This window comes from Ranitomeya variabilis, chromosome 3 (genome assembly GCF_051348905.1).
Source record: "Ranitomeya variabilis isolate aRanVar5 chromosome 3, aRanVar5.hap1, whole genome shotgun sequence".
NCBI lineage: Eukaryota > Metazoa > Chordata > Amphibia > Anura > Dendrobatidae > Ranitomeya > Ranitomeya variabilis.
Window position 1 is genome coordinate 449129565 of NC_135234.1, and position 26895 is coordinate 449156459.

A 26895-nucleotide genomic window follows, 5' to 3' on the forward strand; every position below is an offset into this window, starting at 1 on the left:
AACAGAAAAAAAGGGCAAATTGGAATCATTTCACTCAAAACCCCAACAATGGGCCAGACAAAATTGTTGGCACCCTCAACTTAATATTTGATTTCACAACCTTTGGAATAAATAATTGCCATCAATCACTTCCTATAACGATCAACAAGCTTCTTACACCTCTCAACTGGAAATTTGGACCACTCTTTTGCAAACTGCTTCAGGTCTCTCATATTTGAAGGGTGCCTTCTCCCAACAGCAATTTGAAGATCTCTCCAAAGATGAGATTTAGATACGGACTGATTGCTTGGCCACTTCAGAACTCTCCAGTGCTTTGTTTCCATCCATTTGAAGTATGTTTGTAGGTCATTGTCCTGCTGGAAGAACCACGACCTAGGACAAACTCAGCTTTCAGACACTGGACACTACATTGTGACCAAAAATAGTAAAATAATAATCTTCAGATTCAATGATGCCTTGCACACAGTCAAGGCACCCAGTGCCAGAGGCAGCAAAATAACCCCAAAATATCTTTGAACCGCCACCATATTTGACTGTAGGTACTGTGTTCTTTTCTATGTAGGCCTCATTCCATTTTCGGTAAACAGCAGAATGATGTGCTTAACCAAAAAGCTCTATCTTGGTCTCATCTCTCCACAAGATGCTTTTCCAGAAGGATTTTGGCGTACTCGCGTACATTTCGCAAACTGCAGTCTAGCTTTTTATGTTTCAGTGTCAGCAGTGGCATCATCCTGAGTTTCATTTCATTCAAATGTTGACGGGTAGTTTGTGCTCACACTGATGCACCCTGAGCCAGCAGGACAGCTTGAATTTCTTTGGAACTTGATTGGGGCTGCTTATCCACCAACCGCACTATCCTGCATTGCAACATTTCATCAATTATTCTGCCTTCCACATCCAGTGAGATTAGCTACAGTGGAATTAGTTGTAAACTTCTTGATTATTTTGAGCACCGTGGACAAAGGAACATCAAGATCTTTGGAGATGGACTTGTAACCTTGAGATTGTTGATGTTTTTATACAATTTAGGTTCTCAAGTCACCAGACAGTTATCTCCTCTTTCTGTTCTCCATGCTTAGTGTGGTACACACAAACATTCAATGCAAAGATTGAGTCAACTTCTCCCCTTTTTATCTGGTTTCTAGTGTGATTTTCATATTACCCACACCTGTTACTTACCACAGGTGAGTTTGAACGAGCATCACATGCCTGAACACATGTCATTTACTCACAATTTTGGAAAGGTGCTATCAATTTTGTTTGGATCATTTTTGGGGTTGTGTGTAAATGATGTCCAATTTGCATTTTTTTCCTCTGTTTTTTTTTGTATTGTGCTAATACACACAAAGGAAATAAACATGTGTACAAGAAAACATGTATAAGTGCAATCAATTTCTGGGAGAAATACTTCATTTTTTGTAACAATTTCAACAGTGCCAAAACTTTCGCCCACGACTTATGTGTACACTAATAGGCTTCATAGGAGATAATCAATGTATTGTATAGGCAACTGTGGCATTGCAGGTTTAAAATCTCCAAAGTAAACTAAAAAAAAAGTGTTAAAAAAAAAAAAAATTCTCTCAGGGAAGAGTGTGGAGGCCCCTATAGACATATTATACGGCTGGCTGATCTTGCAGACATAGGCAGGTTCATCAGAATTTATTCAAAATAGTAAAGAAACCTTTTAAGTCATCTTATGCTATAACCTTCCTGCTTTATAAAGTTTAGAAACCAAAATGACTAGTGTCCTAAGCCAACAGAGTAATTGAGTTGCTGTGAAATTTCACCATAATAGAAAATCAGAATCATGCTTCTACTTACCGTGAGTTTTTGTATTTTCCCTGCTAATGAAGAGTGCAGACCGACATGCTGAAAAAGAGAAGGTCTAAACCGGATTCGAAGATTGGATTTTTGTCTGTCACAATGTTTCTTAAAAATTAAAAAGAAAGTGAAAGTATTAACAATTATGAACACATAAAAGATAGTATCCTCTCCCTTTAACATCAGTTTCCCAAAAATAATATATTCTCCACAGTGCTCAACTAAAATAAGCTTTCTCAACGATTACTACCAATCAATAATAACCACAGTCAAGGTCCATTTTCATGGACTGACCAGCGGCATGATATGAACGTCGAACGGTAAATGTTCACCGTTGGCTTTCGCAAGACTCTGGCAGCGGCCTATCTCTACAGAAAAAAAGGATCAGGATTCTGAAATCGAGCATGCTGGATCCTTCTGTCCTGACATGATTTATTATGGACAGTTGGGAAATCTATGTACAAATTAGAAGGCCCGGCCTTCACAACATGCGCCCGCCAAAGGATTTGTAGCTGCTTGCGGAGAGCTGTCAATGAGACAATACTCCCTTCTTCCTATATTCAAACGTATTCACATATTTCAGACGTGAATACTTTTGAACACCTGAGCACCAGGACTGGAGCAGAGAAGCGCCCATCAGCCCCTGCCCCAACGTGAAATCATCACGCTTTGACCACATCAGACTGCTATTGGCACCTGAGCATCGCAGAGGCAGCGGAGCCAGCCAGACAACAGTGAGCGCTCCATGAAGAATCTGAAGATTAAATATCATATTGTTTTGGATAGGGAAGCATGTTGGTCTTACTTTGAGGGCACATAATGGGGGAACAATTGTGAATGGGGCACAGTATAGTGAAAAGAAGTGGGGGGGAGGAACTTTATGCAGAGGGGCAGCGTGGGGGATATTTTGCAGAGGGAAAGTGCGGGATGAATATTATGAAGGGCAGTGTGGTGGGTATATTTTGTGCAACAAATCCTCCCAGTATCTCCTTATATTGTTAAGGACATACTGGGAGTGTAGGTTGATGTGATACAATTGTATATAGGGTTGACCTGACATTGCAATTGGTTATAGTACAAAGCCTAGTGATTTATTCGTGTACTGATGGTAGTTCTGTTGATGCATTAATTTACAGGTGTTGATTTCGGCACAGTGTTCATGTACTAACTGTGTTCTGGCACTGCATTCATGTACGGACGGTGGTTATTACAGTTCATTCAACTTAAGAGTTTTTAAATTATGAGGAAGATTTTGTGAGTATCTGCTCAATTTCTGCTCCAAAAACTCAGTGCAAGTAAGTACATGTCCACACTTATTTTTTGGAGCAGAAACATAGCGGGATCTCTCCAAACCCTCCTCAAATACTTAAAACTTGGTACTGGTGATATACTGATGTACTGATGGTGGTTCTGGTGATGTATTCATGTAAGTTCCCCTTTACATTTTGTGCAGCCCTTCTGATTGTCATACTGAACCAATGAGGCCCTTGGACTAAAAATGTTGTGAACGCCTGAATTAGACTGTCTGCCAAACCCAATAATATTAATGGGTTCAGCCTTAATGAACAGTAACTTTGTTTTGTTTTTCCCTCTAACATCACTTGTGGGGGCAGAGCTGGTCTCTACTCAATTGTTTTTCTACTTCCAATGCAAATTAACAGTGCGCTCTCTTGCTGGTGTGCTACTTCTCAGAGCTGGCAGGGGAGCACACTGTTACTGTGCATTAAAAAGAATATTGCACAGTGACAAGATCATACTAAGCATAAGTCGGAATGGACAACTAATGCATACTCAATAGAGCAAGGAATAGCCCAGCCACTGAAACAGACGTCACTGATGATGCTATGGTTCAAGAAGGGAGCAGAGGCTGCGGCACTGACCGCAATGTCTGACCCCTGATAATAACTTGTTTGAGTATTCCAACATGAACTGGGGGTTCTCAAATGAAGCATCAAAGTAGGTAAAAAAAAATAAAACAAAACAGTTCGTGTACTGAGAGAACGATAGGGAATTTTTAAATTAAAGTATATTAGAGAAGAGATTAAATTATTATATTAAATAGACAGACATTTAGAATTAAAATAAATGTTAGTTTTGGACCACCCCTTTAATAAAAGGTTAATTTCACTGGATGTGCTGCCTCATTCTCAATATCTTTTTCTCATTTAAATGGATGTTATTGGGGCAAAAAAAAAAAAAAAAAAAAAAAAAACTTTCTGCAATTGGGACACTAAACATTTTTTGACTATTTTCCTTCTCTGTGCTGCACGATTATTGGCTGCAGAATAAGATAACTGAGAATCCATCAATCAGCCCACTATGATGGTCTGACAAGGAGTTTGGAGCGCTTTTATCTGTCTATGCTGAGAGCTTTTCAGCTGATTTATGACCATAGAGCACATCAAAGTTGAGTGTGAAGGGACACAAAGCTTTAATAAAGCTAAAAGGTGCAAAATCTTTAATGAAACTCAATTGCAAAATTATTTTTTTTTTAGATCCAAATACATGCTTTTAAAGTAAAAAAGAAAAAAAAAAAAGTTCTAAAGGTGGACAACCCTTTTAAGCTAACTCTTTATGCAGTAAAGTACCAAATGTGCACAGTTCAAGGAATGTAAACTATACTGCAGAACAAGCACTGCAGAACAAGCTTAGCTTAAGATGTTCATCATGGAAATAAATATTGAGACGTAAGAGGGTATGTGTACATGTTGCGGATTTGCCTGCGGATCTGCTGCGGATTGGCCGCTGCGGATTCGCAGCAGTTTTCCATGAGTTTACAGTACCATGTAAACCTATGGAAAACCAAATCCGCTGTGCCCATGGTGCAGAAAAAACGCGCAGAATTGCAGCATTGTTTTTTCTGCAGCATGTCAATTCTTTGTGCGGATTCCGCAGCGGTTTACACCTGCTCCTCAATAGGAATCCGCAGGTGTAAAACCGCAAGGGAAATCCACACAAAAACCGCAAAAAAAAACGCGGTAAATCCGCAGTGCGGTTTACCTGCGGATTTTGCAAAAACAGTGAGGAAAAATCCAGCAAGTGTAAATGATTACTGCCTATTTGATGTAAGGCATATGCTTCTATGCTTATGTCTGTACCACTATCAGCAGCAGTGATACCAATGTGGAAACGTACTGATCATATACTTGTTGAAAATAACACCACTTATGCTTAATAGCCTATATCTGGGACTTACTTTAAAAAAAAAAAAAAAAAAAAAAAAATGTATCTAAGCAGTTTACCTGCCTCTTGTGCACGGTGCCATTCTCCCTTGGAGCAGAGCGGTCACAGACACTCCTGACGCAGATTCAGCTGCCTCTGCTGACAGGACGTGACCTCAGACGTCATTTTGATTGACAGCCGGATTCCCCAGTCAGGCAGACGGGATCCGGCTGTCAATCAGATTGACCTCATAAGTCACAACCCATCAACAAAGCGGAATGGAAAATAAGCCTCCGCTCTGTAGAAGTGACATCAGCAGAGGCTTCCGAATCCCCAGCAGGAGTGTCTGTGACCGCTCTGTGCCGGGGAGGAACGGCGCCGTGCACAATAGGCAGGGAAGTTGCAAATACCTGCCTGTTAGTGCTTAGGTCCGTTTTTTATAAAGTCCCAGATATCCCCTTTAAAAAGGGTTGTCCAACCTTAAGCCTCAAGTCTGCAGACTTATGAATTGGTTGGATGGCTTTTGCGCTCTTTGATCAAAAAATGCTATGAAGTACCTTACGTATCTAATGTTTATAGCAATATGGGAGTTGATGGATTCATTAGTCACAGTGTGCTGATGCATTGGGTATGTGTGTGTATATATTGGCCACACAGCATATTAGTGCACCTGTAGATTAACTTAGTACTAAAGGTGTGCGGGCCCTATTTTTCCCTTTTTTTTTTTTTTTTTTTTTTAACAAATCGTCCCTTCGCACACACTGCACGCTGTGAGGATTCTCTGATGCAGGAAGCAGCGGGTGCGTGACGGCAGGCAAGCAACTGGCATGCATGTGGTAACATGCTGACTAGATGTGTGTTGACTCACTCAATGCAAGTGTATTGGGAGAGGCCAAACACGCAGTCAAAAGTAAGCAAATCACATTCAGTCACATGACCTCCCACTCCCTGATAATACTCTTAGTGCGCACAATGTGAGAACTCACAGAGTGACTGCAGACTTGTAGCCTAATGCTGGACAACTCCTTTAAAGAAGCACTCCCATTCTAGCTTTTATCCTCTTAATATATTGCAGTGATCATATTATATAGCACCGAGTACTTACTATTGCTCATTTTGCCTTTCTACCCAGCTAATTATTCTCTTTCTCTGCTCTATGTAGAAACAGGAAGTCTCATGTCCCTGCAGTTGTCATTCACCACTTCAACTCCTGACCCAGCTGCTCTCTCCTCCCAGCCGCCATAGACTTCTGCAGTTATGACTCATGCAGGGAAAATTTACCTCCTGTTTCTACACAAAGCTTAGAAGGATTCAGCTAGTCAGTTTTTAATCATGTGATGTTATAGACCTAATGGACAAGAGAAGAATTATCTGGGTAGAAAGGCAAAACGAGCAATTGTAAGTACACAGTGCTATGTAATATAATGATTTGAATAATATTGAGAGGATAAAAACATTTTTAAGGGAGCGCTGCGTTAACAAAAATAAGCCTTTACTGAAACTTACCGCGTCTTTTTCTGGGTTACAGACTTTTACCCATAAGATGTGGTCCAAAAGCCAGTCAATGGGCTTCTCTTTGTAGAACATAAAGATGAACTCAACAATAAGTGTGATATCAGGAGCCTGAAACATTTTCCCTGCAATGATAAATCAGAAATACTAGCGGTATCTGTAAGGGTAAGCTGTACCTTGTTCATGTAGCAGATGATTCTACTACAGCAAGTTCAAGCATCTGTGTATACAGATGTCACATCGGCCGCCCTTACTGCTCCCTGCATGTGGTTGGTCCTCCAAACCTTTGTTGCATCTCCAGCCCAGTGTTCACTGTAATATGGTGCGTACGACCATGAGTGAGCCATGGAGTTCACAGAGTGTGCTCTGCGGCCTAAACGTGGCCAGAAGTCATGGCCGCGCATGAAAACCAGGCTGCATCCTCTGACCCAACCCTGACCTAACACTTCCAGTAAGCTCAATGGTATCCAAAAGTGGAAACTTTAAAAAAACATAAATCTTAACATGTAAAATTATTTGTGACTTTTTTATTTTATTTTAGATCAGTTTCTGGAATAGGGACAATTATGAATGTCCCCAAATGTATGTGCTAGATGAAAAATATTCACTATTTCTTTAGCCACAGTGTTGGTCTTCACTTTTTAAAGTCAGAACCATTTGCACTCACATTGTCTATGCAGGATAAAAATAGTTAAAATAATAATAACAGTTTAAGGGTATTTGTTGCTACCATAAGCTGCCCTTTCTGAGAGCAACATGAGGTAGTAACTGTCAGACTGACTATGGCATTTCTTGCCTTGCATGTATTGGTGAAATCTAGTTTGTTTGACTCCTGATGCTTTCAGAATCTATCATATTCGTGAAAAACAGTTTTAACCTGTTTACCACCAATGCCTGACACTTTTCCTTTATTACTGTATCCACGAAGAAATCGAAAAATCCTTGGGGGTGGTTAGGGCTAGCCCCACAACTCAATTCCAGTGATGTATCACTTACTAGGCTACTTGCTGCACTTTTGATAAAAATCACGACTATCTTCTGCAGATCCACTAGTTCTCTGAATGCGGAGCTCTGTATAACCCCGCCCACATCACTGATTGGCAGCTTTCTGTGTACACTGTGCATAGGTAGAAAGCAGCCAGTCAGTGGTGGGGCAGGGTTAAACAAAGCTCATGAATGTGGATTGGATACATGGCATCCAATAAATAAATCACTGTTTTATCAGTAGCAGATTATCAAAACTACAACAAGGAGCCCAGTAAGTGACACATCACTGGAATCAGGGTCTATTTCCCTACATCATCCTTTCAGATTAAGTGGCAAAAACCTGGTGACAAATTCCCTTCAAAGAAAAAAAAAAGTGAATTTCACCGAAGTACATCCTAGGCAGACATAAGAAAAAAAATGAAATTGGCGTGTCAGAGACGGAATCATATTGATGGTGACAGGTTACCTCTAAAAGTTCCTTACCAATGAATCCCAACTGGGAAAACTCCAGTATCATCCACTCTTCATTAGACAGCTGAAGTGCAAAGTTCTTTATTGTACTGAAGTAATTTTGCTTGGCAACAATATCATCTTCAAGCTGTAAAGATACAGGGAATTATCCCAATTATTAGTTCAGTAAAACCAATGATAATTCGTTATTGACATGTGAAAGCCAACACAACTTCAAATAGACTCACGAAAACATGTGGTAGGTACACGCCATAGTTCTACCACGCTAGTACTACATACAAGAAGATCATGAGGATATATTTACCTGGATGTAATAAATACCCTTCCTCTGTGCATACATCATTAGGAAGCAATAGTCTAAATTTTGTTTGGTTCGCCATCTGTAACAGAAGGGTAAATGAATGACACAGTAAGCGTTGATGGATACAAACAGTATATGGAAAGAGAAGGACACAGTATCAAAAAGTAAACAACTGTTCCAAGCTTTGAATTCTATGGTTTTTCTTATCAGGACACAATTGAAAAAAAAAATCATGAACAGATGATAAATAATTAACAAAAATGCAGAGCGGTGTGTGACAAATTAAGTACACCCTATTGTAGAACCAGAAGCAATAAATTGGAAGTAATTGTTTTCTGTATGACCATCAGTCTCTCGCATTGATCGGCGGAAATTCTAGCAAACTCTTCATTAGAACATTGTTTTAAAGGGGTTGTCCAGCAAAGTACATTTTAACTAATATAGCTTTGAAGAAAAATAGGTTCTACAATTGGATAAATAGAGCCAAGAGAAAACTCACATTGGAGCCGACTTATCAGTCATTCGTGGACTTCACTTTAGCATGGATAGTAGAGTCATGACATGAAGGCAAAGCATACCAATATGTAAATGTTTCACTCAGTAAAATGACAGCGTATACATTGCATCACATACCTAACCCTTTCTTTTGAGTCTCCAAATGTCTCTTTTAAATTTGTTAAGTCTGGATAATAGGTCGCAGGTGGAGAAATCACTTCCACTAAACCAGCGTTGATTTCTGTAGAGAATCTAACAAAAAAATACAAATAGTCAGAATATTGACTCTAAGGTAGTGTTCTGTGAACACTGAGGAGTTAAAGAAACATGCGTTTTTCAAGCATAAGCTGCTTCAGGAAACTCTTTCCTTGCCTAGTTTTTGAAGGAGCTTTTCTTTTCCAGAAGCTGTATTGAAGAGATTTTTTTTTTTCCTTTAACGGAATCTTTCAGTAGGATCAACCCTCCTAAACCATCTATATGGGCACGCAGGTCATAGGAATCTGACTAAAATGATATCTTGATATCTGCAATCCAATGACTTATACCAGAGAAATCCAGATTTTTCTTGTATGTAAGTGACCTCTTTCAGGCAATGAGGAAGATGTCGCCTGGAAGATAACTCTGCCTCCAGAGCTTATTTTACATATAGGGGGACCTACCAGTGTGAGACAAGTAGCTAACAAATAACAAGAGAAATTAAATTTGTCTTCTTGCAAACATTTTTCGCAGCTCTCTGAGCTCTGCTGTACTGCAACAGTATTACAACCTTGTCTGTCTGAGATGGAAGCTGAAGCCGAGAGGAACTGCAGATGTGTCAGCTATAAATCACACACAGCTCTGCAGTCAGATCAGAAGAGCGGCCATTACACATCACACTGGTAACTCCCCCTCATGTATAATGAGCTCTAGAGGCAGAGTAATCTTCCAGGCACCATCCGCCCCAGAGCATGGAAGCCTGGTCATTTACTTATTGCTGAATCATGATGAATCATGTTTAAGTTTAAGACATCTACGCACATAGGTAGGACTTTTTTCAGCAGTGTATAATATATCTAATAGTTTAGATGGGAATCTGTCACCACATTTGACCTTTTAAAGCATTCTCTGCAGCCTTTTGATTGGACAGTGTCAAGGTTGGAGAGGTTTCCTTGAGGATCCTCTTCAAAGAAGTTACAAGCTGTCTTTTTTTCCCACCAGGTACAGCAGGTGAATTAAGTACACATTGAACACGTCAACAATTTTATAAGCAAATATTTCTAAAGGTGCTATTGATATGAAATTCTCACCAGATGTCGGTAACAATCCATCCAATCCACACAGGCAAACAAATAAAACCATAGATGTCCATAAATTAAAGTCAAAGCTTTTTTTAAAGCAATTTTAGAGAGGACGTGCTTTAAAAAACTGCTAAAAAAATAATTGTGAACATAGCCTTTATTTGCAAATTGCCTCCTCACATGGGAAGACGACTAGAACTTCAGTGCTACCTATTGGAAACAGCAATTCTAAAAGTCAATATTGACCCTTTAATGAGTCTTTGTGTATGGCTTGGGATAAAAGTCAAACCAGAATCTCAATGGACATGATGGTTTGGCTTTTAGTTATCCTATGTCATAGGGCTCACTCACACTGGCGTTTAAATTGAAGGGTACAATGCGAGAAAATATTGCATTTAATTACCAATGATAGCAAATGAGTCAGTGATCATCTGCAAGTTTTTTCTCGGCTCAGATCTGACTGAGGAAAAAACAAAACAAAATGCAGCATGCTGCGATTGTCTGCGAGAATAGGATCGCACTCACCAATGAAAGTTAATGGGTGCGAGAAAAAAAAAATTGCACAACACACAAACCATGAGCATGCCATACGATTTTTATGCAAACATTTCAAAAGGAAACCCGACATTTCATCAGCCAAGTACAGTACATTAACAGCCCTAACTGTCAGAATAGAACTGATAGAAATAGGTCAGTGAGATTATACGCCAAAAAATGGCGTATCCATTAGATGCGCCAAATCTGGCGCTTAGCCTTGGCTGTTCCCAATAGCCCTGACACATTGACAATCAGGGTAATAGTTTGGGGTTGATGTCAGCTGTGTAATGACAGCTGACATCAAGCCCAGGGTTAGTAATGGAGAAGTGTCTGTGAGACAACCCCATTACTAAACCTATAGTCAAAAGAAATAACATGCACACATACAAAAGTCCTTTAATTGTAAAAAAAAAATAAAAAAAATAAACCACTCCCAGACAAATATCCTCTTTTACTATATATATATATATATATATATATATATATATATATATATATATATATATATATATATATATATATATATATATATATATATATATATATATATATATATATATATATATATAACAAAAAAAGCATAATATCCACAGGGTCCGCCATAAATTCATAATATGGACGTCACACGATGTTCCCCAACTCTGCTACACCAGGAGGCTGTGATGAGAAGTGACATCAGTAATGTGACTGCTCACCACTGCTGCCGGGAACACACAGAGTAGCGCGTGAACCCAGCTGCTGTGACGAGCGGCGATGTCATTAAGGTTACCACAGGTCACAACAGGCAGTTCTCATGCTAACCTCTGTGTGAGCCACAGAAGACAGCGTGTGACCCGGACAGCTGTGAACTGCGGTAACACTTATGGAGTTCACCCCAGTTCACAGCTGGCAGCTCACACAGAGGTTACCGTGAGAACCGCCAGCTGTGACCTGCAGTAACCTTAACGACATGGCCGTTGGTTCTCACGCTACTCTCAATGTGTTCCGGTGGCAGTGGTGAGGGGTCACATTACTGAGGTCACCTCTCATGTGTGTTTATTTCTTTTGATTATGGAGTTAGTAATGGTGTTTGACAGACAACTTTCCATTGCTAACCCCTGGGTTTGATGTCAGTGGACATTACACAGCAGACATTAACCTCAAAACTATTACCCTGATTGCCCTGGTGCAGTGACAATCGGGAATAGCTGAGGATAAGTGCCAGAAATGGCGCATCTAATGGATGCAACATTTCTGGAGCGGTTGAGTGCTGGTGTTAGTCTGTGAAGAAACCAATATCACTGGCTCCTTCTCAACCTATTAATATCAGCCAACAGCTGTCTGCTTAGCCTTTGCTGGTTATTAAAAATAGGAAGGACCACACATCAGTTTATTTGGTTCACCCTTTTTAATAACCAGTAAAAGTTAAGCAGACAGCTGTGAGATGTTATTAATAGGCTTAGAAGCTCCATTGATATTGGCCCATTCCCAGAATAATAACACCAGCTCACAATTGTCAGCTTTCCCTTAGCTGGTTATTAAAAATGGTGGGATACTATGCCATTTTCTTTAAATGAATTATTTAATCTATATATATATAATTGTCTAAGGCAGGGGTGTCAAACTGCATTCCTCGAGGGCCTCAAACCATGCGTGTTTTCAAGATTTCCTTCTCATTGCACAAGGTGCTGGAATCATTCCTTGCAGGTGATTAAATTATCACCTGTGCAATACAAGAAAATCCTGAAAACATGACCTGTTTGCAGCCCTTGAGGAATGCAGTTTGACACCCCTGGTCTAAGGGGTACTTCCGTCTTTCTGTCGGCAACTTCCGTTACGGATATTCATTCGCTGATTGGTCTCGCCAGCTGCCTGTCATGGCTGCCGCGACCAATCAGCGACGGGCACAGTCCAATTAGTCCCTCCCTACTCCCCTGCAGTCAGTACCCGGCGCCCGCTCCATACTCCCCGCAGTCACGGCTCACACAGGGTTAATGCCAGCGGTAACGGACCGCGTTATGCCGCGGGTAACTCACTCCGTTACCGCCGCTATTAACCCTGTGTGACCAAGTCTGCCTATGCAGTGTCAATAGTAAAAACATCTAATGTTAAAAATAATTTAAAAAAAAACAAACAAATCATTATATGCTCACCTTCCGCCGCCTTTCCGACGCGCCGGTGACCGGTCCATGCAAGCGGCAGGTTCCGGTGCTAAGGTTGGTGTGTGACAAGGACCTGCCATGACGTCACGGTCATGTGACCATGACATCATCACAGGCCCTGCGCGCCTGTACGAGAAGGACCTGCCATGACGTCACAGTCATGTGACAGCGACGTCATCACACCCTCGGACCGGAAGCTGCCGCCTGAACCGAACACAGGCGACAGAACTACAAGGGGCCCCTCGGAAGGTGAGTATATGTTTATTTTTTATTTTTTAACCTGTGACATACGTGGCTAGGCAATTTACTAAGTGGCTGGGCAATAGACTACGTGGCTGGGCAATAGACTACGTGGCTGGGCAATAGACTACGTGGCTGGGCAATAGACTACGTGGCTGGGCAATAGACTACGTGGCTGGGCAATATACTACGTAACTGGGCAATATACTACGTAACTGGGCAATATACTACGTGGCTGGGCAATATACTACGTAACTGGGCAATATACTACGTGGCTGTATACTGCGTCGCTGTGCAGTATACTACGTGGCTCTGTGCTGTATACTACGTGGCTCTGTGCTGTATACTACGTAACTGGGCAATATACTACGTGGCTGTGCAATATACTACGTAACTGGGCAATATACTACGTGGCTGTATACTGCGTCGCTGTGCAGTATACTACGTGGCTCTGTGCTGTATACTACGTAACTGGGCAATATACTACGTGGCTGGGCAATATACTACGTGGCTGGGCAATATACTACGTGGCTGGGCAATATACTACGTGGCTGGGCAATATACTACGTGGCTGGGCAATATACTACGTGGCTGGGCAATATACTACGTGGCTGGGCAATATACTACGTGGCTGGGCAATATACTACGTGGCTGGGCAATATACTACGTGGCTGGGCAATATACTACGTGGCTGGGCAATATACTACGTGGCTGGGCAATATACTACGTGGCTGGGCAATATACTACGTGGCTGGGCAATATACTACGTGGCTGGGCAATATACTACGTGGCTGGGCAATATACTACGTGGCTGGGCAATATACTACGTGGCTGGGCAATATACTACGTGGCTGGGCAATATACTACGTGGCTGGGCAATATACTATGTGGCTGGGAAATATACTACGTGGCTGGGCAATATACTACATCACTGGGCAATATACTACGTGGACATGCATATTCTAGAATACCCAATGCGTTAGAATCGGGCCACCATCTAGTAGGTTAAAAAAGGCTAAACACCCTTTACTGCCACATGAAAGGCACTAAAGGGTACTAGTTTATTATATGTAGGGGGCTTGTGACATTAAATATCTACAGGACAAGATTGCTTTATTCATTTGTAAACTAGGTTTAAATGACAGAATTACAGTATGTAAAAGATGATGCTAAAACACATTGCATACAGATTGGATGTGCATGTCATAAAGATGTCATACAGATGCTAGGTGAGAAAAATCGCATTGTACCTTTCTGGATCAACATCGGACTGATTTTTTTTTTTTTTTTTTTTTTTATAGGCTAGGGTGACTCCAGCCATGACTGTTAAAATTACTACTTCCAATCAGTGGCACTAGAGCTCCAGTCACCTTCCTCACTGAAGAGGCAATTTACATATTTCATTTCCTAGAGGAGTATTGCATGGCTTATAAGTGTCCTTATACTGGCAGGTCACTAGTTACCCCTTTAACCCACAGACTTCATGTTACACTCCTGACATCTCATGATTCAGTTCCGATTAACTGGAACAGATTTTCAGTTTCATCATACTTTATCAATATTGGGGCTCTTATTTGTATGGAGCACCCCAGAGAATAAAATGTTTCAATGCAATTTTTGGAGGATATTTCAAAGAGGTTTTTAGGGTTACTAGAAAGTAAATCAGGAACCCAATAGGCAGTATATATCTCAGTTCTAGAGAATATTTCTGCCTAACTATAGACTCACTGCTAGTCAGTTCCCTGCATCTCACGCCACACGAATAATGTCCCCTGCACCCTCTCCGCATATGCATTTCCTTTGCATCTCTCTTACCCAATATGCTTCCCCTGCATCTCCTTCCACCCACATAATATGTCCCCTGCATGGTACAGCAAATAAAAAGAATCTAATTTCAAATCTATGGAACAAGATGACAATCTTCCATCAACCAACACAAGGTAGAGAATAAAATAATTTTTCAAAAAGCATTATGAGAAGCGCGAGTAGCTTTCATTAACAGTTATGAATAATTAACGAGTGCAAATCATCAATATCTGGGCTGATAATGAACTGTTGAGAGTACATGCTATTTATGTATATGCATTTATCAAGAATGAACTTACTCTTTCTCTAAGCTGCCGACCACACTATGTACATATTCAAGGTCTGTCTACAGAGAGAAAATAACATATCAGAACAAATAGCACATGCTTATTTATGTGTCTTTTGTATAGCAGACTACATTTTTGGTTTTCCAGCAATGTATGCAGTAGGAAAGCATAGCATTTCATAAAAGATACCTCCTCTACAAATGCAGTGTGAAAAGACTCTTATCTGCTAAATACATTGTGTATATTTTTATTACACTTAGAATGTTTTTTTTTACTGTGAAACCTAACAAACATAAAAATGCACAACCTATCATTTCTAAGTTACGCAGATAATAATTTACAGACTTCACGGTAATGTTGCCGCTGGTTGGCCCCCAAGCTGCTCGGCAAGAGTGGGAATCATTAAGGCTTTACTGGGTCCTTCCCTTCTCACTGATGTAAAATGTACAACAGATTGTATCTTATATACTTGGGATGTACTTACTTCTCCAATGAAGACTATTATAACACAGTCGAGTTTTTCTTCTGGAGACAATTTATCAATTAGCGAATGTAGAGTCTCACTCAAATAAGACTTAACTTTCCTTTTTACGGTTGGGATGCCCATTACAATTGACACTGGTAGGGAAAAAAAAGGCAAAGAATGTTATAAAGTCACAAAAATACAGAATAAAATATTTTTTTATTTAAAAGAAAAGCTACAAGTTATGTTAGAAACATCATCTCCTTGTTACGTAAATTGTGTTTGTTTTACTAACAAGATTTCACCAGACTGGAATCAGACAGCAAACAGCTAACTCGAAGATCTGGGATGACCTACTGTACTAATTACATTTGGATGAGACAATATTTAGAAAAAACAGGACATCTGGAAAGATCAATCATCGTCCTTTCAGTTGGCAGACGCTCAGGTCACTTTGCCTTTCTTCTTCTCATACATACATAATATAAAATGTTGCTACATAGTACCACCCATATCTTAGACTTTACAAATAGGGGGCATGTTCAATTAATCTGTATAATCGTTGTAAAATTATCCTGGTATTAAGTGTAATATTTATCTAACCTCAGTAATTTGTAAGCACTGACATTTACTACTTAGAGATTTATTAATTCATATCCATGTTTAAAGTAATTCAAAGAATCTTTCTAATGAACAAAATGTCATCATTTCCTTCTTTTTCATGCTAAAATAAACATTTAAGTAGCAATGAAATCTAGGAAACGCCTTGAATTAATCCTTTTCACCCTAAAAGATAGGAGCAATATATGCAGAAGAGATTCAATCTACCAACTCAGTCCACGAAGGATAGGCATGTCTGCTGTAGAGTATGCCACAAAGTATGCTGATTTTGGAGAAAATTCGCAGCAGATTTTGCACCGTCTAATGTAAAAGCAGGTCTTTAAAATCTGTGGCAAATTCCCAGCCAAATGAACAAGCTGCATGCTCACGTATTTCTGCACAGCACGAGAATGAAACTCGTAAAATGTCTTCAACCTCCCTGCTATTTTATTCAATGGTGGATATTACCTGTACAAATCCGCAGGTATAATCCACAGCAATTCTGTCCCCTGTGGATTTATCACACGAGTGGACAGATCCAGGTAATTTTGATGGTTCTGCACATGCTTATGTTTCACATTAGCAGAACCAAAGTAAAGTTAAGATCTACACTCACCGGCCACTTTATTAGGTACACCATGCTAGTAACGGGTTGGACCCCCTTTTGCCTTCAGAACTGCCTCAATTCTTCGTGGCATAGATTCAACAAGGTGCTGGAAGCATTCCTCAGAGATTTTGGTCCATATTGACATGATGGCATCACACAGTTGCCGCAGATTTGTCGGCTGCACATCCCAAAGATGCTCCATACAAGGCAGGATGGATCCATGCTTTCATGTTGTTTACGCCAAATTCTGACCCTACCATCCGAATGTCGCAGCAGAAATCGAGACTCATCAGACCAAGCAACGTTTTTCCAATCTTCTACTGTCCAATTTCGATGAGCTTGTACAAATTGTAGCCTCCGTTTCCTGTTCTTAGCTGAAAGGAGTGGTACCCGGTGTGGTCTTCTGCTGCTGTAGCCCATCTGCCTCAAAGTTCGACGCACTGTGCGTTCAGAGATGCTCTTAGGCCTACCTTGGTTGTAACGGGTGGCGATTTGAGTCACTGTTGCCTTTCTATCAGCTCGAACCAGTCTGCCCATTCTCCTCTGACCTCTGGCATCAACAAGGCATTTCCGCCCACAGAACTGCCGCTCACTGGATTTTTTTTCTTTTTCGGACCATTCTCTGTAAACCCTAGAGATGGTTGTGCGTGAAAATCCCAGTAGATCAGCAGTTTCTGAAATACTCAGACCAGCCCTTCTGGCACCAACAACCATGCCACGTTCAAAGGCACTCAAATCACCTTTCTTCCCCATACTGATGCTCGGTTTGAACTGCAGGAGATTGTCTTGACCATGTCTACATGCCTAAATGCACTGAGTTGCCGCCATGTGATTGGCTGATTAGAAATTAAGTGTTAACAAGAAGTTGGACAGGTGTACCTAATAAAGTGGCCGGTGAGTGTAGTTCAGCCGTATTTATGCCCGCTTTACAAAAAAGAGCATAATCCTGCTGAACGAAAGACAGAAATGAGAGGGATAAACAAGGAATGAAAAATGGAAAAAAAAAAAAAAAAAAGAGCACAGTAACAGAAAAGGAAAAATGGAAAACGAAAAAAACAACTGTGTATTGATGATTTTGGCAGACAGATTATGCATTTATCTTGGAAGTTCGTACCTCCTGTTCTTCCAAGACCAACCTGCACAGCAGGCTGGAGGCTTCCTTCATGGTTTAATAAATGAGGCATATGGTAGTAAATATTTGGCACTTGAAGAGATTTTCTGTAATTTAAATCCTTTAACAATTTCTGAGCTTCATCTAGAAAAAAAACAAAGACAAGAAACATTGAAGTTTAGAATTGTGTGATGCACTAAATTATCATAAATCAATGCTAACAAAGCAATGCAGTTCCTACATATAAAGTGTAACACAATCAGATTGGTCATATAGGCTAAGACTTGTGGTCAGCTGGCAGCATCAATGTCTACTATATTAAAGAGTACCTCCAACCATGAACATCCCATACCCTTTATGGTGAAGATTTTGTGCTTTCATTATATACCTTTAAAGTATTGGAGCGCCATTTGTAGTATATATATTTTTCCCCCCGTAGCAGCCATTAGCAGGAGCTGAGGAGCCTACTGTAGGCAGGTTTAATAGGACACGTAGTGAGAGATGCATAAGAGTTGGGATCTATAGGATTGAGCAACAATTGCACCTCTATAACAACCAAAGGAAACTGTGAAAAACCATAAAAGGTGGGCGGTGGAGAGCCACACGCTCTGAGTCAGGAACCACCCAGGTCAGATCAGAAAAGTCGATTTATTCAACAATGCGTTTCAGGGATGATCTGGCCCCTTCATCAGGTTGTTACAAAATGTATACCATGCTCAGTGCTGTAAAGACATAGGCACTGACGTGATTGGTTGATAATTAACGGCATACTGGCTTTAAAAATCATGAATATACATAAAATTTACATGATTACAAATCATATAAAAGTCAAAACAATATTAGAAACTAACCAATTGTTAGAAAGAGGATAAAAAAAATAATAGTTAGTAGTAATAATAATATTAATAATAATAATAATAATAAGTGGGTACAATTCAAATACTCCTAAGATCCCATCCCACTGGGCAACTCCACTAGATCTGGACCAAAATCGTTGGCCAGAACTTATTTGCGTTAATACAGAAACCTATTAATACTATTATTAATCAGAACCAGTTACTCAGCCTCTGTATCCAATCCGGACTAGTCTCGGGTATATGTTCAAGAATGGTCAAACAAATTAATCATGCATTTTTCGGTGATACATTCGGAAATGCCTTGACAGGCTATGGCTACTTTCACACTAGCGTCGGTACGGGGCCGTCGCCATGCGTCGGCCCGACGTACCGACGCACGTTGTGAAATGCATAACGGGGGCAGCGGATGCAGTTTTTCAACGCATCTGCTGCCCCATTGTAAGGTCCGGGAGGAGGGGGCGGAGTTTCGGCAGCACATGTGCGGTCAAAAATGGTGGACGCGATGCACAAAAAAGTTACATGCAACTTTTTTAGTGCCAACGGTCCGCCAAAACACGACGCATCCGTCGCACGACGGATGCGACGTGTGGCCATACGTCGCTAATACAAGTCTATGGAGAAAAAAACGCATCCTGCGGGCAACTTTGCAGGATGCGTTTTTTTCTCCAAAACGATGCATTGCGACGTGCGTCACACGACGCTAGTGTGAAAGTAGCCTATGGTTGGTTACTCCATTTTTGATGTCGTGCCTGTGGCCATTCATTCTGCTGTGAACCTGCTACGTGGTGCGTCACACATACTGGAGACCGAACCCACGCTACAACAGGTAAACAGAAAATGACGTGCCACAGGTCAGATGTTGGTAAACCTCAAAAGTTTCTCCAGTCACCCTTGATTTAAAACCAGTACATCCATGTTTCAACATTTTGCACCATAGACACTTACTCTTTCCACAAACATTTCCTTTGAGTCCCTGCGGCTTAATGTTTTGCGGCAATCCCCACATGTGTTGCGGCTGCCTAACAAACAGGATGCAAATCATGCACCCACAGGGACTCAAACATATTATCCGAGCACACCTAAGATACTCGAATAACACCCGAGCATGCTCGGATCACTACTAGCAACTACCTGCTTGTTAGTTCTTAGGCTGTAGTAAAAAAAAAAAAAAAGAAATTTGTAAAATATTATTGATTACTGATTATAAGCACAACACAGGAAGCGCACGAACACACACACACACACACACACACACACACACACACACACACACACACACACACACACACACCAGGTTACATCTAATTTTTGGTATCTTACCATGCCAGAGATCAGTGGTGGACACAGAGAGAAGAGGGTCCCTGTACAAGAACAATATATGGGCCCTTTGCAGTCCAATAGCTCATCATAATGCATAATTCCACCTGCTTTGGAAGTGGACCCCCTTATCTCCAGGGGCACTGGTTGCACCAATGGGATGTCCAGCATATATGTTAACATGTACTTTAAATAACTTATGTGTTATATTTACATATATACAACCCTAATTCCAAAAAGGGTGGGATGCTGTAAAATGTAAAGAAAGCAAGAATGCAATGATTCATAGTTTAGACTAAGGATATGTGAACACGTTGCGGATTGGGGTGCAGAATTTTCTGCACAAAATCCGCATCTCCTGGCAGAAAACGCAGGTGCGGATTTGACGCGTTTTTATGCGGATTTTGTGCGTTTTTGTTGCGGATTTCTGCGTTTTTTACCCCTGCGGATTTCTATAATGGAAGGGTTCAGAAACGCTGCAGATCCGCACAAAAGAAGTGACATGCTACTTCTTTTGATCCGCAACGGTTTTCATGTGGAATTTTGCACACCATTAGCACAGGATTTTTTTTTTCTGCGGATCCGCACTAAATCAGCATTGTGTGCACACAGCCTGATAGCTTAGCATTGTCTTCCTAAAATATGTACAGCCTTTCCTGAAATAGATGATGTCAGGATAGGACAATATGTTGGTCTAAAACCTCTCTGTAATGCTCAGCATTGATAGGGTCCTTAATGATGTGTAAGAAGCCCATGTTATAGGTAATAATGCAGCCCCATACGATCAGAGATGCTGATAAGCTGGATGGCCTCACTCGTCTTAAGTCCATCATTTCCATAAAGATTCATTTGACCACAGAACAATTTTCCATTTTGTCTTGGTCCATTTTAAAAGAGCTTTGGCCCAGAAAAGATGGCACAGTTTCTGGATAATATTAATATATGGATTCTTCTTTGCATGAAAGTGCTACACTTGCATTTGTGGACTGCACGGTGAACTGTGTTCATAGTCTACGATTTTGGAAAGTATTCCTGAGCTCATGCAGTGCATTTGCACAACTGGATTATGGCTGTTTTGCACATGATTTCTCAAAAATATTGAAATCTTTTGATGATCTTATATATTGTAGGTGATGGGATCGTCAAAGTCTTTGCAATTTTACATTAAAGAACATTTTTCCAAAATTGTTCTACGGTTTTTAGATGCAGGTATTCACAGATTGGTGAATCTCTGACCATCTTTGCTTATGAGAGACTCTGCCTCTCTAACATGCTCTTTGTTGACACAGTAGGGTGCCCTAATAGAAAACAGACCCTCCAGCTGTATTTCATTAGCACTAATTACTTAATTACTTTTCCAGTCTTCTGTTAACCCTGTTCCAACATTTTCTGAGATGTGTTGCTGACATCAACTTCTAACTGTGCTTTTTTTTTTTTTTCAAAGGAAATGGAAAAATGTCTAATTTTCTCCTTCTGACCTGTGTTCTAGTTTTGCTGCGAATAAAATATTGCTATAAGATTTTTCTTCAAATCATTGCATTTTTGTTTTCTTTAGATTTTACACAGCATCCCAAATTTTATTTTTTATTTTTAGTTGTATCATGGTATTTTATGTATATTTTTGACCAAAGTGTGAATGTTACATGTGAAATTTCGGTTCTGTACCATGCCTAATGTAGTTATGCACCCAAGTAATGATCTCATCATTTCATTCTGCACAGTCAGCAGTCCTATCCTATTAGACAAATCCTGGAACACAAAAGTGATTTTTAAATAATGCCCTACAGGGGATTCCTACTGTACTGTCATCTCAAATCACTGGCCTGTATTTAATGTGACATCTGTAGACATGCATAATCTCCAGTCAGTGCACGCTGCTGAGACTGCAGGCAAACAGTTGCCGGCTTTTCGCTATTTCTAAAGAAAAGAAACCCCTTAATGGAATCCTTTCTCTCGCAAATCCATGCACAAATACAATGCATAAAACAGACATGCATCACTGAAAGTCATATTTATCACAAAACAACATCTGGATTCTGTGACATATCAAAACCTGAAGCAGCGGAAACGCTGGACCTTGGATTACATTTATTTATAGAAGATTTTCACAAATAAGAAAGCTCAAGGCTCAACGGAAGGCATTCAAAAAGCGATCTGAACAAAGAATATAGATGTAGGGCTCCTAAAATTGGCTCTTGGGGTCATATATTAATATTTTAAACTGTCAGATATTTTCTTCAGATAGTCCCTTTAACTGTCCATAAAGGTAACTGAAAATCTTGTCAGTGTATGGAAATATTATAATTTGTAAAGGGAACATAGCAGTTTACCTGAAAAATGACTTAAAGCATCTCTGCTCCCATTTGCCTCCACCACTGCCCTCCGGAACTCTTCCAGGATGGCATGGAGCTCTGACGAGCGCTGGAGAGTTCTGTGTTCAGCAATTCGTAGCCGTTCCTTCAGAGCATGGAATTCCCGCTGATAAGCAATCAATTTCTCTGCAGAAATAAAATCATGCCAATGTCTCAGTTATAATTTATACAGAAATGAGTATTAGTTTTCCTCTATCACAATATAAAATAATCCCCACCAACAGGCATCTCTAGAAAAAACATTTGCAAGTAAAAAAGTTAAAGAGAATCTAATCAGCAGGTTTTTGCTACGTAATATGAGAGCATCACGGTGTAGTAGAAAAGAGCCCGATTACAGGGATGCGTCACTTACTAGGCTATATATTGCTGTTTCAATATAATCAGTGTTTTATCAGATGATTAGAACTTCAGGACAACTGGCCTTGTGCCTCCTAGTCCAACCACACCTCCACCAAAGATTACCAGCTTTCTGTCAATTTATAACAGGGGTTGGGAACTTTTTCTTGTATATTTGTAACATCAGTTATCGGGCCATACAACGTAATCAGCTTAAAAATTGTCCTGCTATAATGTGGTAAAACAAATAACTCACTCTTAATGTGATGGCTAATGCAGATTTTTTTTTTGAGGGGGAGGCATTGATGTTGCTACTTGTAACAGATTTTCCAGCCTTGCATCAGTCAGAAGCACTGTTGACTCTTTGCGATAAGTTTTGCAAAGAAATTATAGCTGTAGTCAGTTATTCCAAACACAGATTCTACATCTCCCATAGGAGATGCCGGGGCTGGAGCTTCTACATCTCCCATAGGAGATGCCGGGGCTGGAGCTTCTACATCTCCCATAGGAGATGCCGGGGCTGGAGCTTCTACATCTCCCATAGGAGATGCCGGGGCTGGAGCTTCTACATCTCCCATAGGAGATGCCGGGGCTGGAGCTTCTACATCTCCCATAGGAGATGCCGGGGCTGGAGCTTCTACATCTCCCATAGGAGATGCCGGGGCTGGAGCTTCTACATCTCCCATAGGAGATGCCGGGGCTGGAGCTTCTACATCTCCCATAGGAGATGCCGGGGCTGGAGCTTCTACATCTCCCATAGGAGATGCCGGGGCTGGAGCTTCTACATCTCCCATAGGAGATGCCGGGGCTGGAGCTTCTACATCTCCCATAGGAGATGCCGGGGCTGGAGCTTCTACATCTCCCATAGGAGATGCCGGGGCTGGAGCTTCTACATCTCACATAGGAGACGCCGGGGCTGAAACTTCTACATCTCACACAGGAGAAGCCGGGACTGGAGCTTCTACATCTCACATAGGAGATACTGGCGCTAGAGCATCTGCATCTTACATAGAAAACACTGGGGCTGGAGCAAATACATCTTAAAACAGGAGACACTACCGTGGCTGGAGCATTTACATCTCAAATAGAAGACACTACGGCAGGAGTGTCTACATCTGAAGTAAGAGACACTGACTGCTGCCTGGAATGGGATGGGAGCGGAAAGTTTGCCAACTCTGCTGTCCAGCATCAGTAAACAATCCTTCATTGCATGCGTGCATGTGATCAGTGTAAGGTACCGTTACACTAAACGACTTACCAACGATCACGACCAGCGATACGACCTGGCCGTGATCGTTGGTAAGTCGTTGTGTTGTCGCTGGGGAGCTGTCACACAGACAGCTCTCTCTAGCGACCAACGATTAGGGGAACGACTTCGGCATCATTGAAACTGTCTTCAACTATGCCGAAGTCCCCGGGTAACCAGGGTAAACATCGGGTTACTAAGTGCAGGGCCGCGCTTAGTAACCAGATATTTACCCTGGTTACCATTGTAAAAGTTAAAAAAAAAAAAAAAAAAACCACTATATACTCACATTCCGAGGTCTGTCACGTCACGTGACAGACATCGGAATGTGAGTATGTAGTGTTTTTTTTTTTAACTTTTACAATGGTAACCAGGGTAAATATCGGGTTACTAAGTGCGGCCCTGCGCTTAGTAACCCGATATTTACCCTGGTTACAAGTGAACACATCGCTGGATCGGCGTCACACACGCCGATCCAGCGATGACAGCGGGTGATCAGCGACCAAAAAAAGGTCCTGATCATTCCCTACGACCAACGATCTCCCAGTAGGGGCCTGATCGTTGGTCGCTGTCACACATAACGAGATTGTTAGCGGGATCGTTGCTACGTCACCAAAAAGCGTGACGTTGCAACGATATCGTTAACGAAATCGTTATGTGTGAAGGTACCTTAAAGGGGGAATTAGCAAAACTAGGCTACCAGAGGAAATTACTCAGTTTGAGTAAAACTGAAGATTTTGTAATGAAAGTTAAATTAATAACCTTACTTTCACATCATGTGTTAAAAAATGGTACATGAAACCCATTCTTGCCAAATATTTGAAATGGTTATTGAGTTCAGTGGGATATTGAATAAAATCTTACATTTCAAAGGGGATTATGCTGAGCTGGGTGTATCCATCTAATCTATTTTACTACAACAAAAAAATGGCTCTTTTCTACATCATTAACAGAGTTTTACAGATACTGTAATATCAGATATTCCAGATTACTGACCAGTCACATCCCTACTTATAAAAGTCGAGATACATTCCAAAATAAAATGCTAATATGGAATATGTCACTACAATTTTTTTTTTCAATAGGGACAATCATTTATCCCCTTATCTTAAGATTTAATAATTTCTTAAAAATAGAAAAATAGAATTATTCTTACCGTTAATTCGGTTTCTAGGAGCCTTCCACGACAACCACCAGGAGGTTGTCTCCACACCCCAATGGGGGACAGGAAGCACAAGAGGTTAAAAACCCCTCCCACCTCCCATTAACCAGTGACTTACAACTGAACCCATAGCACTGGTTACCTTTTAGGTTCTCAGAAAAAAATATCCAAGAACATCGGGAGGGAATTAATGCTGTCGTGGAAGGCTCCTAGAAACCGAATTAACGGTAAGAATAATTCTATTTTCTCTAGTAGCCTTCCACGACAGCCACCAGGAGGAATGCCAACCAATTCTGTATTTAGGGAGGGACCACAGCCTGAAGAACCTTTCGGCCAAAGGCAAGATCCCAGTTGGACCAGAAGTCCAATCTATAATGTTTGGTAAAAGTGTGCAAGGAGGACCATGTTGCTGCCCTGCAAATCTGCTCTGTTGAAGCACCAGCCCTTTCAGCCCAAGAGACGGAAGTAGATCTGGTGGAATGAGCTTTTAGGCCCGCAGGAATAGCAATATTCTGAGTTAGGTATGCTTCAGTAATGGCCTTCTTTATCCAGTTGGCAATGGTACTCTTCGCTACCTTCTTGCCCTTGTTTCTGCCAGAAAGATGAACGAAGAGATTTTTGTCAATTCTGAACGATTTAGTATGTTCTAAGTAGTATAACACTATACGTTGTACATCCAAGGTATGAAATCTGTGTTCTTCCGGATTTGAAGGATTGTGACAGAACGATGGGAGGACTATATCCTGTGATCGATGAAATTCTGACACTACCTTCGGGAGAAAACATGGATCTGGTCGGAACACAATGGAGTCATCTCTTATGGTAAGATAAGGCTCTCTAACTGAAAGGGCTTGTATTTCCCCTACTCGTCTTGCAGTAGAAATTGCAACCAAGAAGGCCGTCTTGCAGGACAGAAGCTGCGAGGAACAAGATGATAATGGCTCAAATGGAGGAGCCGTAAGGCCCTTTAGAACTATGTTTAAGTCCCATGATGGCACGAAAATTTGTTTTCTTGGACAATGCGTTGATGCTGCGACCATAAATCTCTTTATCCAACGATGACCCGCAAGGTCTTGATCGAAGACAGAGCTCAAAGCTGACACTTGAACTTTCAAGGTACTTGGCTTCAGCCCCAACTCTAATCCTTTTTGTAAAAAATCTAATATCTGTGAGATATTAGGATGAAAAGGGTCAGGATTATGAGGATGACACCACGAGGAGAATCTATTCCAAATTTTGCCATATATGGCATTGGTAATAGGTTTTCTAGATTTCTGTAAGGTAGAGATTACTGACTCTGAAAGACCCTTAGCTCTTAGTACCTGGGCTTCAATAGCCAGGCTGCCAGTCTGAACTTTTGTGGTTCCGGATGGTAAAAGGGGCCTTGGCAGAGAAGATCTTCTGATGCTTGAAGGAAGACTGGACCATCCACCTTCAGTTCTTTGATGAGGTGGTACCAGCTCCTCTTCGGCCATGCTGGAGCTACTAGGATAGTCTGGACCTGATCGTCCCGGATCTTCCGGAGGGTCTTCGCAAGCAACGGTATTGGAGGGAACACGTATGCTAGATGGAACCTCCATGTATGCGTGAAGGCGCTTATTCCCTGAGACCTGTCCTTGGGGTCTAGGGAGAAGTAGTTCTCGACCTGTGCATTCTGGCTTGACGCTAGAAGGTCTATATCGGGAAGTCCCCATCTGTCTGTCAACATTCTGAAAACATCCGCCTTCAGGCTCCATTCTCCTGGATGCAAGTCGTGACAACTTAGGAGATCTGCATGAATGTTCACT

The 26895-nt window shown here is 41.0% G+C and overlaps 1 protein-coding gene across 2 annotated transcripts in view; it reads right to left on the reverse strand.

The window, feature by feature from the left end:
• The window catches only part of MGAT4A (alpha-1,3-mannosyl-glycoprotein 4-beta-N-acetylglucosaminyltransferase A), an 83038-nt gene that overhangs the window by 20635 nt on the left and 35508 nt on the right, over positions 1-26895 (reverse strand). For both annotated transcript variants that reach the window (XM_077296519.1, XM_077296520.1), the window contains exons 3-11: positions 22323-22490; positions 17822-17962; positions 15522-15655; positions 15050-15096; positions 8888-9001; positions 8258-8333; positions 7966-8080; positions 6490-6620; positions 1822-1929 (exon numbers count right to left, since the gene is read on the reverse strand). In XM_077296519.1, the coding sequence (XP_077152634.1) occupies positions 1822-1929; positions 6490-6620; positions 7966-8080; positions 8258-8333; positions 8888-9001; positions 15050-15096; positions 15522-15655; positions 17822-17962; positions 22323-22490 (1034 nt within the window). The remainder of the gene's footprint in view (positions 1-1821; positions 1930-6489; positions 6621-7965; positions 8081-8257; positions 8334-8887; positions 9002-15049; positions 15097-15521; positions 15656-17821; positions 17963-22322; positions 22491-26895) is intronic.